Source organism: Anopheles cruzii, chromosome 3, assembly GCF_943734635.1.
Source record: "Anopheles cruzii chromosome 3, idAnoCruzAS_RS32_06, whole genome shotgun sequence".
In the NCBI taxonomy this organism is placed as follows: domain Eukaryota; kingdom Metazoa; phylum Arthropoda; class Insecta; order Diptera; family Culicidae; genus Anopheles; species Anopheles cruzii.
In genome coordinates, this window is record NC_069145.1 from 53,542,294 (window position 1) to 53,557,527 (window position 15,234).

Genomic DNA, 15,234 nt, shown 5'->3' on the forward strand with positions numbered 1-15,234 from the left:
GGCGTTTGTAAAGTGTGGTGCTTGGGTGTGTGTGTGCAGTAGCAATAGTGCACGGTTCGTGGTGCTGCCAGCCTTCAAAATAGTGTGATCGGGAGCGGAAGAATCGGCCAGCCGGGATGTGTCGGAGTGCAGCAAGTGCGTCGATCGGATAGTGTTTTTTGGGAACGACAGTGTCGGAAGGGTACGCGTTTGTGTGTGTGTGTGTGGCTGTGTGAGTGCGTGATTGAATGCGGGCTGCGGCCACCGGTTGGTGCGGTTGGGTTAGGTTCAGTTGATCGTGCAACAGAAAAGCAGAACCAAGAAGCAACAAAAGATCCCAACCCCGGCCGTAGTATTGTGGTGGCGCCCAACACCTTCGCTCGGTGCCTAGTGTTCTGTGGAAGCGAATCAGTTGTCCCCAGTTGGTGCAATTTCCGCCACGGCGGCGGGTGTAAGGGCAGGGTGAGGGCGTGTTAAGTAATTGTCACACATTTCGCGCCACTTTCCTGCCTCAAAACGGATCACTCCCGCAAACGGAGCAGCCCTCCTTCATCGGTCACCGACGAGTCGTCGTCCTCGCAACCGCCGCCCGCATCCGCCGGAGGCCGGGTGAGAGGAGGGAGTGCACGGGGAGGGGCAGGAGCGGCTAGCGAACGGTGCAGGAAGGCGAGTCTAGCGGACGGTGGAGAAAGTCTCGCTGGCGGTGAGGCGGGTGAGCGAAGCAGTGGAGGCGGAAGTTCGGCGGCCAGTCACCGTCACCACCATTCCGCCGCCGGACACCACCAACGCCAGCATCTGCCGCATCACCATCACCCGCACCACCCACAGCAGCAGCAGCAGCAGCAGACGTTGGTGGGAGTGAACTCGGCAGCGGTGGCCAGAGCGGCGACGACCACGACGACGACGACGACGACGACGACGACTACTACGGGCTCATCATATGAGAAGAGCACTAACATGGCTTCATCGAATCACCGCGGCATACAGATTGGTTCCGCCTGGTTTCAGCGAAAGATCAACCTACGGCCCCAGCACCGGGGGGTGCACCTGGTGACGGAGGAGATCCTACGGCAGATGCCGGAGTTGGGCCAGTTTTCGGTCGGACTGTGCCACGTTCAAAGTAAGTAACCGGAGACTGCCGGGCAGAAGGGGTCAGAAAATGTGGGTCAGGGTTAAAGACCGGGAAGGGGCTCTGTCAGCCGCGAAAGGACTTTGGTAGCGTCCGCATGGTATCTGCATGCATTCGTCCTTTCGTCGGGCGAAAGATTATGCAATATCCGACTTTTGGCTTTTGCGAGAGATTCACACACAAGATTGCAAGTTGTTTCAGTAAAGTTATTCATTGTTTGATTGCAGCTTCGAACAAATGTATTTGGCAATTCATATTGCATAACGATTCACCGTGAAAATAAAGGGTGTTGCGGTCGAAAATTGGTCAAAAAAGGGTAAATCAGTCAAACATTTTATTAAAAAATCAAGTAATATTTCTTTTGAAAGCTCATTTCATACAGAATATGGAAAAACATATCATTCAACCCTTGCGGAATGCGAATTGCCGGACCATTCGTTTGACTCCTTTCATCAACGCCAGTTTTTTTTAAATTTCATCTCACTGACAACTGTTTTACGAGTCTTCTTGAGGTTCCGCTTGACGATTGGCCCATATATTTCGATTGGGCGAAGTTCTGGCGTGTTGGCGGGGTACATTTCTTTGGGCACCTCCACCTGGACGTTGTTTGTTGCATATCACTCCATGGCCTTTTTCCCATAACGACAGGATGTTAAATGCGGCCAAAACAGAACGGAACTTTTGTGTTTTCTAAGAAAAGGTAACAGACGTTTATTCAGGCACTCTCGGACATACTAGGGGTGTGCATTGAGAATCGGAATGCCGGAATCACACAAAAATGTTTATAAAATTTTAATGCGATTTTCTTTTTTATTCAAAGTATGTGCCATCGCTAGCTATACATTTGTCCTATCTCTCTGCTAAATCATGGATTCCCAGACGAAAGAATTCTTCGACTTTTTAAGTAAACTAATTAGTCATCCAATTTCGACTTCCTCGTAGAAAACGAAGAGCTGCTCAGCCAATACGTGTCCCATCGATGAAAATGAATGATATTCGGAAAGAACCAAGTCTAGTGAATAACGCGGGGAGGGATAGCAGCTCCCATCCAAGTGATTTGATAGTATCCTGAAACAGTTTTGTTTTTTGGAGCGCCTGGTGCTTGATTCCACGGGCCACCAGGCGCCCCCATTGGAACCCACAAGAATTGCATTTTGGTCGTTTTTCGATCAATGCATGGTTCAAATTGATCATTTGTTGTCAGTAGCGATCGGAATTAACGTTTCCATCAGGTTTTAGGAGCTTGTGAAACACCACACCTTTCTGTCCCACCAGAAAGTCCGTTTTTTGGAGTCCTTCAAGGCTTTTTTTTGTAAAGTCAAAATCGCCATTTTGAAATGTTTTAAACCACTCAAAGCACTGTGATCTTCCAAACACAAGTCCCGACAAGCATTTGGTGCGATTCCGAAGCAGTTTTCTTCAACAGGAGCAGAAAAATAATAATCCCCGCAACACGTCATTTTCAGGCACAAAAGTTGACATAGTTTAACCCTTTCAAAGATGGGTTGCAAACCGAAATATTTGTTTTTTCAACCTGAAATCATTTACCGGATATCAACACAAGGTAATGATGCATGAACAGCAAAACTGGGAATTCCCAATCGGCAGGTACAGCCATCTTTTTAACATTCCGATTCTCAATGCACACCCCTAGTAAATGTCCTGGTTGATGGTCCCGGTCGCGATGTAAATGCCACTTTTTAAACCACAGGAACAGATAGCCTGCCATATGAGATATTTCGACAGCTTTATGTTCTTGCAAATATCTCTTTCCTCTTCCAACTGCCGTATAGTACTTCTGTCCAGGAAGCTGTTTAGAGTTTGCCTTGACGTACGTTTCATCATCCTGCACTACGCAGAAAATTTCGTGATCATCTTTATGCACAGATTCCGCGATCGTTTTCTGGCCGGCATGTTTTGCTTGTCGTCACGATCTGGAGTCACTAAAGCCTGTCGCAAGTAGAATCGGGAAAAGTTGTATGTCTTCTAGCAGTGCCTCTGGTGGTCGAATTTCAAAAGTTTTGACACCAATGTCTTCAGTAAACATTCGACTTTCAGTGTTGAAAGTTTATAGAAAGTTATGCTTAATAGAACTCAAAAGAAGAAAACTAATTCTGCACAATCACGACGAGAACCCCACGTGGTCTGCTTTAAAAATCTCAAAAACACAAAAATTCGCAAAATCAACTGTATATGCTGTGCTTTAACGTTTACGGCAACCCAATACCGTAGACCGAAATATTCAGAGTAGGTATCGTAGTAGAACATACGACCGGCAGCTGATCTGGAAGGTTTTGAGATCAATTGCGGCAAATCCTGGAACCCCGGTTCGGGTTATTTAAAAAAAAAGGTGCCAGCAGAAGGACTGTCCGGAGGATCTGTCTATGAAAGCTAGTGTTTTTTGCTTACATGTAAGCATCCAAACATGACATTTAAGCAAAACCTAATCGCTAAAACACGCGCTAGAAAGTTGTACGAGAAGGTTCTGACGAGGTTAAAAGGATGTTTGCTTATGGACGACGAAACATACATGAAAATGGATTTTGGATAGCTTCCTGGACCAAAATGTTATCTTGCCATGGCACAGAGAGATGTCCTGTCCAAGTTCAAATATGTATTCGCCAAAAAATTTGCACGGAAACTAATGATCTGGCAAGGAATCTACACCTGTGGTCGGAAAACCAAAGTTTTCATCACAAACACGACGACTCAACTCAACGCTGTACATGGAAGAGTGCCTCAAAAAGCGAGTTCTATCATTTATTAAGTCACACAAAGGTCCGGTTAAGTTTTGGCCTGATTTGACAAGCTGTCAGTACAGCAGGGAGGTAGTTCAGTGATACCGTGACAAAAAGAAGGATTTCATCGCAAAGGATATCAACCCACCAAATTGCCCTGAACTCCGCCCAATCGAAAATTATTGGGCAATAATCAAACATTGGGAAGTTAAAGAAGACTGGATAGGTGATGTAGGATGTTGCAGAGATGGCAATAAATTGGAACAAATTAACCGCTGAGGTGGACCAGAAGATTGTGCAGAAAATAATGGCGCGCATTCCACAGAAAGCTCGCGATTTGATCCGACGACCAACAAAATAAATTTATGATATTTTTCTCATTTCATTTTGACACCTTGACATGCTTTCTAAGACAAACCAACCCCGAGATGGAGGTAATTCAATTGTTTGTTCCCGGTTCTACGTGGGACAGGCTTTACTTCCTTGTAGAACGCTAGACCAGCTCGTTTCTTAGCTCGATGCACGGTTTTAGACGATACTTCCAGCTTGCTTGCGACATCTCGGACGGAAAGTTTGGGATTCGCTTGAAACAACTGATCACTCGTTTCGTCGTTGTTGCGGTCTTCTGGTTCCGACTTCCACCTGATCCAGTCTTTCTGACTGTCGTTAAACGTTCTCCGAACACTTTTGATACATTGGTGACCGTTGACTTGGCCACACTTAACAATTTCGCCAACTTGGCGTGCGAGTAGCTCGGATTTTAGCGCTGACGGTACAAGATTTTGAGACGATGCTCCTCTTTTTTCGACGCCATTTCCACAAATGAAGGGCAAATGTCAAAATCGAATAATCGGTATGATATTACACAAAAACATCTTTAAAATGAGAGGTTTGGAGGATTTTTTGATGCACTATGAAAAACGATGCGTCAAGTTGAAGTTGATCATTTTTAGACCGTAACACCCTTTCCTCCTAAACTGTGTTGTTTTTAGCGCATAAACTACTTTTGGTAGCTGTTCTAACATGAACCTGCGTAAACGACCAACTTAACGATCATTTAACGTTCCACGATCGGAGGAAATCCAAACACGCACTCAGTTTAAAAAGCCCAGTCGGAGGCGACTGCTGCCGGTGTCTACGATCACGGTTCATCGGCAGTGCATCACGAGTACTACTCGGGAGGTCTCCTGCCTGCCGTCGTTATGCTTCGTCTGCACCGACCATGGACCCGCGTGGCTCTCAGTCTAGCCGGGCGGGGGCTAATTGCGATGGAAATGTGCTGATAATTAGCTACCCGATAAACAGCCAACTATTTGAAATATGTCTTGATTACTTATTTAGCGCCAAGAAGCCAAACCAAAGCAGCGCGCGCGGCGTGGTACGTGAGCGCGATTTTCCAACGGAAGGCTACACACCCAGTGACCGAAGCAAATCGCTCGTCACACGGAATCGCAGGCCGTTGCGTCGGGCGATCCGGGTTGCCCTTCCGGCACCGGACAAGAAACCACAAGTCCGTTTTTCACTTCGTAAACGTAACGTGTGTGCACCACCGCGGCGGTGGTGCACTTCCGCCCGTGCTGTTGCTGCAGTCGCGTGCGGGAGAATTGAAAATAGAAAATCCCTTCCCTTCCTTGGTCAACGGTAACTTATCCGATTCCCTGACCCCGGCGCCTGACAGACAGTTCCCTGAGGTTGAGCGGGGCGGGGCTTTTCTTACACCCGGGAGCTGGCCGGAAGAAACTGGTCCTGAAAGCTGCGGTTTGCGTGACCGAGTATCGTTGTCATTTGTCTTTTTGTCCCGGTCCCGGGGCTCCTAGGTCTAGAGCGCCCGCCCGTCCGGTGCCGTCAGGTACGTCGTCAATTTTGAATTATTTACTGGGTGTTGCGGGGCGCAACCTTACGCGGAAATGACGGACCCGCTGAACATGACGGACACGGGCCGGAAAGGAGCCGGAAAAAATGAGTTTCCTTGGGGAGCTATTTAGTCTGCGTTTTGTGGTTTTTCTTCCGCAATGCAAGGTTCGATCCTTTCGCTCTGATGCGTCGCAAATTGTTGCGCAAATGTGCTCGTTCTCCCACACACACACACATAACAAGTGCAAAATTTTGCGTGTTTGGGTTCTTACATAATGCCTTATGTTGAACTGAAGATCTATCATTCGTACTTTTATTGACCTGGGAAAGGGTTTTGCCGGGACCGCCGTACGAATCGGGCAAGACAGTAGCCCGCCACCGCAGGTCAAGCAGCAGAAACTAAAGCTAAGGAAGCCAACGGAGCAGCCTTCACGCATTTCAACGAGATCGATAGTGACCCGGAAGGATGGCCACCACCTTACGTGTGCGATAGGCAAACGGGCGTCGTATCTTCCAAAAAGGAGCCTCACAAGTGCCGAAGCGCGGATATTCAAAGGGAGATTGTAGAAAAATTGGCGCACAGTGCGGTGACCGTATTGAACGCACGAAAACGGAGGAGCATGAAATAGTCACGACGACGAGGACGGCGACGGCGTTTCTTGGTTGCCTCTGATCGCGTTTCCGTTTGAGCCACGGCCACCGGTGACTGGCTGGGCTGGGCGTGTATGAATAAAGAATACTCTGCAGATATAAATCTAAATTATGAGATGGCGAAAACCGTGCTGTCGGGGAAAAGCCGTCTTTTCGGTCGGCTCTCCCTCCCGGATGCTGGGTGTACTTGCGTCCGCCGGGTTTGCTTTTGAGGACTGACCGGTATTGCTGAATGTATTTTTCTGTTTTTGTTTTCGGCATTGCATGGGATATGGATGGCAGATTCGTGCGTGCATTCGTGCGTTGTGATCGCAGTAAGCTTTGGAGTTTCTGTCAAACTTTTTGGCCGTCCAAAATGTGAACGAAGCAGTTCTTAGCGAAAAAGTTGGTTGGGACGTTAATTTATCGAACATTATATAATAATGAACAAAACCAACATACCCCGATCATGAAGCTGATAATGTTCGACCCTCGAGCTTAAATTTTGATGATCCGAATCGATGGCCATCACAGCCATTAAATGTGTAGTTAGATAATGTGTATCGACATTCTTAATTGATCGTCAAAACGTATGTGGCAATGACCCGATGGTGTATTTATTTATGGTTTAGTATGTAGCATTTTTTTACCTAGCTGTTTCCTTGTACAAAAGCACTCGTTCAAGCATGTATGTAAATTTCCAATGCATTAATAATACTGTCCTTCGGTCCAACCAGCCGCCCGGGTTGGCTCCCGTACCCCGTTCCTGGGCTTCCATTCTTTTCCACCGTCTTATTCAGGGCAATATCGACCACTCAGCACAGAGCACCACCCTGCCGCACGGCGGCGGTCGATGTGTTCCGGGTGACGTTAATTCTGGAGCAGGTTGATTTGTGGAGCACACCATGCGTTGGGTTATAAAACGATGAAAGCGAAGTGGTAATCGACGAGTGTTACGAATCTTTCTTTCGCGACAATGTTCCATTTTGCAGAATGTGCCCAACATTTTACGATATACCCAATTTTACGGAATTCCACAATTCCCTTTAAACTATTGCCCGGAAACGCGTTGTTTTTTTTTGTTGTTAGCACCTAGAATGCAACTGTCGATGGGCGCGACTCTGCATGGAGCATTTCAATGCTAAAATCACAAACTATCGCCGCGGTTATCGGTTTAAGGCTAAAAAGCCTCATCGATAAACAGCCCGTGGCTGGGAGTGTTGTGTTTTTTTTCGTATCCAATACCAGTGACCCTCATGCCAAGTACACTACTCACTGTCGTTTTTGGCATTCACCTAAAATATCGAATTTCATTTGACCATGTCAACATTCACTAGCCCACTTCAGGCTCATCCGAGAGAGAGAGAGCGAGAGAGGGGAAAATAAGAGAGAAATAACGACAGAGATAGAGAGACTGTATGCTGGGCGTTATGCTCTCATCACTTGGATTTTGGCAGCGGCTGGTGTTGATGGTTACAGAGGCAGCGAGAACGCGAATATAGGTTTGCTCTCGTCGTTTGCGTTGCAGCAAACCGAATGTTGCGAATGAGGCACGAAATCTGACGAAGCTCTGGCTTCATCTAGTATCCTGTGGTGGTGCACACACACACCCGGTCCCAGGATACGAGAAGGAACCAAAAAATCCGTGTCCATGACCTGACTAAAGTAATCGTGACGGTTGGTCGAGTTTCGTTGCATTCGTCTTTTTTCTCTGTTTCGCTCTCGTATTATCGTTGACTCTTTCTCTATTTTCTCTATGACCTGCAGTTCAGTATCGTCCCCATGTCCATGCAACGTTGATTCATTGGACTTAACAATGCTCTGGTGCGGAAAGAGAGCGACAGATAGGGAGAGAGAGAGAGCATGCTAGAAACAGTTTGATAAGCCTGAAAAGCAAAAAAAAGATAGAAAGAAAAGGATTATGATTCCGGTAGCTTTTTTAGCAAGCCACATATAGACCACGCGGAAAGGGCTCCGACAAAGGATGCCTTTACAACCTGCCTGGTGCTGTTCACGCTAGCAACATTGAGATTGTCACAGTGTCGTAGTCTCGCTGGTAAATTTCTCACCAAATCCAACAAATAGATCGCAATTTTGAGAACAAACATCAAATGTTACGAATGCCTTGTCTTCCTTGGTTAGTTTCGTCTCTGGAGTAATCCGCGTTCCATGTCGGAAGCTGTCAGTTTGAAGCCAGTGAGAGACTGGTTAGTGTAATCCAAAAACTTAAATTGATGAATGTACGGTTAAGACCGGCCAGAATGTAAATCACGGAAGTTGCACATAGTGTTGCAAAATGATAGTAGAATGATAGAAAAGAGAGAGAGAGAGAGAGAGAGAGAGAGAGAGAGAGAGAGAGAAAAAGTTGTGTGTTTTTTTGCTTGGAGAGAATCGTATTACAACGTTACAACAAGAATAGAAAATTAAAAACGAGTAGAAAAGAAAGATAACTATTAAAGAACAAAAATGAGAAAACCCGGTAGATAGAGAAGGAGAGAAGTAGCACATGAAAATACGAATAAAATAAATAAGACCCCTAAAGGAGTTGAGAGCAAAATATTGTTGTTTAAGAGCGCGCAAGATCACTTCTCAACACCGTGCCGAACGCTGTCAATCAAACGCAAATCTGGACGCCGTTTTGGACTGCAGAATGGTTACCTTCGGGAACGAGTTTTCTGACGGAGTGAATGCTAAGACATTTCTCCACATACAATTTATTAAATTTGAACCAAGAGTGTACACTTGCTTCAACGCAAAGTTGCCCGCTATCAAACCCAAAACACGGTGGTGGCGTAATTATCTCCAGGCAACCCATCTTTTGCAGCAAAATAACGCATTTGTTGCAATTGAGTTAATTCACACGGTCGTGGTGGTTCTTCATTGTCGTTAGCCTCTGTCATGCCGCACTGGAGGATGAAGTTGAGGTAATGAAAGGAGCATGACGGAAATTACGGTGCATGATAGACAACGCCACTACAAACATCGTTTTTACGACACATCATAACGCACACCGCCGCCGGCAGGCTTCCGACCGTCAGCCCGTCGTTCGTTAGTGCCCAGCAAAGGCGCACAAAAATATATGACATGTCTGAAGATCCTGAAACACAGTGCTGTGTGTATAGCAGATACGCGTGGCAAGTACTCTCTTGCGTCGAGCCGCGCGAGAGTCTTGCGGTGCGGGTGTTTGCGCGCCCGCGCGCGTGTGTGTGTGTACATGCTCTCCTGGCCACAGCGAAGGATAGGCGACCCAGATATTCAAGCAATGCAAAGAATCATGAATGAATGAATGGCGGAGAAGATGACGGTAGCGCTTCATTTTAGCGTATTACGGTGGTGAGGGTTTTTTTTTTATCGTACCTCTTGATTCATAAGGACCTCGCCCGGTTAGATTGAGTGAAACCTAGAAATGTGTTGTAATCACAGGGTTTTCTTTCTTGTGCTTTCGTTTTGTAGTGCACAAACCTTGGCCCATCCATCAATAAGCTAAACTCAGTTTAGTGTTTGACCAAGGTACAAAGAGAGTTGCGTTGGATAATTGATAACACCGTCGAAGCTTAAATCTTTCGCTTCTTCACATCGGTTGGTCCATCGTTAATAAAAAGCAGCGTCCATCGGGACACTATTTTTTTATGTAAGGAGTGTTTTTATTTTGATTAGGTTTTATTTGTCAGTTTCTTTAAAACTGACATCCAGCTATCAAATCTGACAATTTTGTTGGACAATGATCAGCATATTTTGTCCTTTTGGGATAGTTTTCTAACTGCTGTATTAAATGGAACAAAAACACAACGCACTACAGTTGGTGGCACTAAGTCTACATTCCTTAACAGTGTTTCTTACGATAAATGAAGACTATTGCAGCCTCATTTTATCCTCAGCCTTATTTTTGGGTTATAAATTCCCTGAGGCGAAGTAATGAAGGTTTAGCCGTTTCTGTCAATGTGTGTGTACAAGACTATGTCTGATTGATGTGCTTTTTTTCAGATAAATCTGTGCACCAAAACCTTGGTAAAATTACAAACTTGAGTCTACTGTAATCGTTAACTATGTTTTACACAACACGATGATATAATTCAAGAAGAGTATGCAAACAGTGCAATCAGCCAGTAAATTTCTCACAGACAGTAAATCCGTATGGTTTTGTTTTACATTGTTCAACATTCCTTTGGTTGTTTTTGACTATTAGTCTCTTGTAATCGTGATTCTGAAATGATTTCAAATTATTGCTCCGCTGATTGGTAATGAAGTCGCACAGCTGCTCTGTACGACAGTTACAAAATTACGCCCATCCGGCGGACGTTTTTTATTTTTGGAGCTGCGTGAAGGCAGAGCTTAATCATGTCTTACTTGATCGGACACCATACAACCGATCAAGGTAAAAGTGGTTCTGCCGGAAATCCTGCGTATTTCCCGAAATCTTTTCCCGAGTCCGACAAAAGTACTGAAGTATACTAAAAGGCACTAAAGTGTACAAGACGTTGCTTCGTTGTATAACAGTAGACATCTTTAAGCAATAAATTAGATACTTAAATTAAATATCTTAACGCAATTGTGTTGCCTAAACCTCAAAGCAAACTCAACTGATATTGATTAACTGAAAGACTCAATAATCATGCTTCCTGTTAAAATAGGCCCAAACAGAGATCATACGAGCGCCGCTACCACTGTACTAGGGCAGATAAGGTTTTTATTTTTTTTTGCTGGTCGCTTTATACTATCGCTTTTCCTTTTGCGTCAGTTGTACCATGTCTGTGCCGGTGTTTCTCCGATAGTATTTTGCAAATGTCCGACTGCGCGATGATGTATGGCGTTTGCTTACTAACAGATAACACAGGATCCGTAGTAGAATCTAATCAGTTGACCTAATTATCAGCGGGCGGTTGTGTAATGGTGCTATTTCTGTGCACTCTACCCATTATCACGCCATGTTTACCGCTTGTGAGCGTTTAATGAAACATTTGCGCCTGACTTGAATTTAGATTGCGCCTGACACGTACGGGGTATTCACGAGGATATCTGTTTTTATACAAAAGTAACAACCGTGGGTACATTGAAATTAAGTAAAGATCGGCTGCTTTCTTTCTCCTTGGCTTGTTTGCTCCGCCCATTGTTTGAAAGTGCAGCGTTTATGCAATTTAAACATTTTTATCTTCCGTTTTAATGAATGTGCCTTGCACCGTTTGTCATACCTTTTGCCGTTTTGTCGTACGCCCCCAGTCAATCGATCGATTTAGTTGTTCTGCGGTTCTCTACCTGTTCACTTTATGTTATAAGTCGGTAATTTAAGTTTGTCCGTCACCGTTGACGAAGTGGAGGCAATGTTGATTTAGTGTACTTCATTGTTTCGATCAAGGTGCCGAAAAGGGGGTGTGATGGATCCGATGATGGAACATTTTTGCTTTCCTCGAAGCGCATTTGATCCTAGTAGCCTCTCGCTGCTTCGCTGCGTCGCTGGTATTAGCTTCCGCTCGACACGTTTCTGGATATTCTCGTTCGAACAGGGACACAATTTTCCCATAACTCACACTCTGGCGCAGTGTGTACTGTCGGTTGCAGCTTGTGTCATTGCCCGAAAAGTCATGTGTCCTGCGTGTGGCCGAGCCGTGGCGATAGCAGCGCGCGAGACGCGTTGGCACATGCCACGGGGAATTGTTTTTCCGTTTGAGGCCAACGAGTGCTTAATGAAAAATACCTCCTGATACTGGGCCACCATCTTTTTGATGTATTTTGCAGACCGGCGCCAAAATTATGAAAAAGGAATTTAAATATGTATCATTGGCGCCCCGGACATTGCATTGTCTTGTGGTTCGGCGAACGTGTAGTTTATTTATCTATTTATTTATTTATTCATTTATTTATTGTAAAAATTTGGACCCTAGCTAACATAAAACTACTACTGTGTGTGAACTAGTACTACGTGTGTTCCTTGCTTCATGTGATTCAAGATAAAGAGAAAGCGGCATGATGGGAATTTATTTTTAATTAAAGAGGTTTAGTTTGATTACACAATTGACATTAATTGCCGGTATTCTTGCTGGCTGTAACTTGATGGGAAAATATAGTTGAGTGAAACACAGAAATTAAATTCTTGACAAGCAGCGAAAATCGAAACGAAAAGCTGCATTTCAGTGGAATAACAAAACGACGAAGCAACACACAGGTCGGCCGCTTTCGACAAATTTGTTAATCCACTAATCGTCATGAATGGTGGTGCATCATGACAAAACGCGCCTATACACGCGACACGAGTAATGCGCTCCCCAAGGGCGCACGATTATTCCGCATGCCGGAAGTGTTGTTGTATTGCACCATAAATTTGTTGTACTTTACCGCCAGTGTTTAAAGGTAATCATGGCATTACACATCAGCACGTTTTTGCCATCGTTCCTTGTTTGAGCAATGTACGTGGAATTTGCATCTTTAAAGCCCTGACAAAAGTTAGGCTTAGCTAATCCACACGAGCAAACTTACAGCAAATTAGATCTATTATCTAATTAAGTAAATAAAAAGGTTTTGTTGTTTCAATGTTAGCAAGAATTTTTAACTTACGTTGTTATTTGAATATGTTTTATAATCTGTTACAGTCAGGGATGGACTTAAATAAGATTTTGGGTAATTGACATGTTTGAGTTTTGATTTTCTGTCGACCATTGAGAAAATTCCACTACTTTAATCAATAAATGCGTTATTCAATATATGTACGCAAGCAACACCTTGTTGATTAGTTGATGAATTTTCCTATGGTTAAATAGCATAAATATTATATTGTGTCCCTTGGCGTTAGATAAAGTGCGCTAACCAGTCGACGGTAACATAAGTAAATGGTAGTTTGAGATTTTATCCTGGTTTAGCGTTTATCGAGTTTATCTTTTCGTATTGTTCAAGTCTTGGCGCCATCTCTATTTCTTAACCGAAACTTAAATAACTTAAGCATGGGCCTGCGGACGACAAAAAAAGATACACATACACCAATTACCTGCTGTGTTTCACGCAAAAGCATAGAAAAATGTTATAAGTTTTCTAATAAGTAGTTTGCATTTTATTCAATATTATCACTTTCTTTTTCATATTTCCAGTTTTGCACACATCGGCTAGTTTAGCACTCAACGAAAGTTGGGATCCCGACGTACGGTAAGTGGTACATATAAAAATTACATTATTTACTCTTGCAAAGAAAAGCGCAAACACCTATTTGAACACCATTGTATACATGGTTAGACTAAGAGCAGGGTGAAAAGATTGCAGTAATAAGAAAGCAAGGTGCAAAAAATAAACATGTAAAATATTTACAAACGAAAGCTTCTCATCTTCGACGTATGTTTGCTGTCCAAAATGTTGCTAATTAATGTGTTTCTCTTTTGCATTCTAGAGATGATATGGAAATGATGCTGAATAAAATAGTGCCCGAAGGCTTACCATATAGGCATTCCTGCGAAGGTCCCGACGACATGGTATTTATACGAGAAAAAAATCTTTTCACCACCTTGGGTTTGTTCGGGCCAATTTGCTGATTTTTATCTGTTCATTTACTACACAGCCTGCACACGTTAAAGCCTGCTTCCTCGGAAGCTCCCTGACAATCCCCATCACGGACGGCAAACTGTCACTCGGTACGTGGCAGGGCGTCTGGTTGTGCGAACATCGAGACCACGCCGGCTCCCGGAAGCTTGTGATAACGCTGTCCGGTTGCCCTCGGGACTCAGCCCGTAGCCCACTCTCGCCAGTATCACCGATCGCCTCCACCTCCAGTTAGGGAAGGCCGCGCTCTGCTCGCGATAGTCGGTAATCGTGGGTTAGAGCGGCTTTCTGCTGTAAAGCCATCAACTACTGTCCAACTACCACAGAAGAAACAGCAACAACAACAACGGCAATTTTAACCAAAACAGCGACAACCACAAAACCAGTAACATCAACAGCAACAAATTCAACTTATGCTACCAGTAATGCTACTACTACTACCATTATTACATTAAAAAATAATGCTACTTATGACACTACTACTATTATTCCCAGAACCACTAGTACATCTATTACTACCGCAATTAACAATGGCAAAGCACCGTAAGATGAGCAAATGTCCGGATCCGACGATCGCAAGTTCGGCATAAAAATCAGACAGACAAAGAGAAAACCAAAACGAGTCCAATGAGGAGACATCAGTCGAAAAGAGGACCCCTTTATTCTTTTCATTTTCAATTCATCAAAAATCATCGGTCGAGTTCTAGCTAATTGGTAAATAAAATGTCAATAAAATACATTTTCCCCCCCAAGGAAAATGACCGGGTCTGGCTCGAAAGCTTGAACTTGTCGAAAAAAGCAACAAATTTTAAAGAAAAGAAAATCCTTCAGCTCTGTGCCGGGGTGTTAGTCCGAGTCAGTTGTCTATAATCAAATTGTGGCAGAACGGATTAAAATCGGGGTAATAGACAGAACGTAGTGTGAAAACATACAAACAATGAATTGGAGTTGCACAATTCTAAGAGAGAGAGAGGTACTGGTGTGAAGTACAAGCGAAAAAGTGAAACAATCGAACAGTAAAGTGGCTACAAGGGGAAAGCGAAGTCAGGGAAGGTAACAAAAACAAAACAAAACCTGTTTTAAATTGTTAAAGAATTTTCTTGAATCGTTAAAATGGACGTAGGTGTAACAGAGATGAACACATGCTGTGCATGAACTGTAACAAGGTTCAAATTTAGACAACATCAGGCTTACAAACTGAGCACTGAACTCCGTGTATAAGTTCTGTCCGTCTCTGTTTTGAAAGTTCAATCTGTGCATTATTATAGATAATTGCAATTGTTACACCGTAAATTGCACGATATACGGCTGATTTGCAGGGGCAGGATTTCGGTGGAAACGACAGCAACGCAATAGGAACCGTAGTAAACAGTAGAAGACACACAG

The 15,234-nt window shown here is 44.2% G+C and overlaps 1 protein-coding gene across 1 annotated transcript; it reads left to right on the forward strand.

Moving 5' to 3' along the window:
• Nucleotides 1-936: 936 nt before the first annotated feature.
• Nucleotides 937-14,083, forward strand: LOC128275667 (UPF0047 protein YjbQ). The gene is made up of 4 exons (XM_053014248.1): nt 937-1,099; nt 13,407-13,461; nt 13,700-13,781; nt 13,868-14,083. The coding sequence occupies exons 1-4, from the start codon at nt 937-939 to the stop codon at nt 14,081-14,083; spliced, it is 516 nt and encodes a 171-aa protein (XP_052870208.1).
• Nucleotides 14,084-15,234: the final 1,151 nt, after the last annotated feature.

Coding starts and splice junctions, on each gene's coding strand:
- LOC128275667 (XM_053014248.1), top strand. CDS start 937: ATGGCTTCATCGAATCACCGCGGCATACAGATTGGTTCCGCCTGGTTT. Junction 1,100..13,406: donor CGGACTGTGCCACGTTCAAA/GTAAGTAACCGG, acceptor TCATATTTCCAG/TTTTGCACACATCGGCTAGT. Junction 13,782..13,867: donor GCGAAGGTCCCGACGACATG/GTATTTATACGA, acceptor TTTACTACACAG/CCTGCACACGTTAAAGCCTG.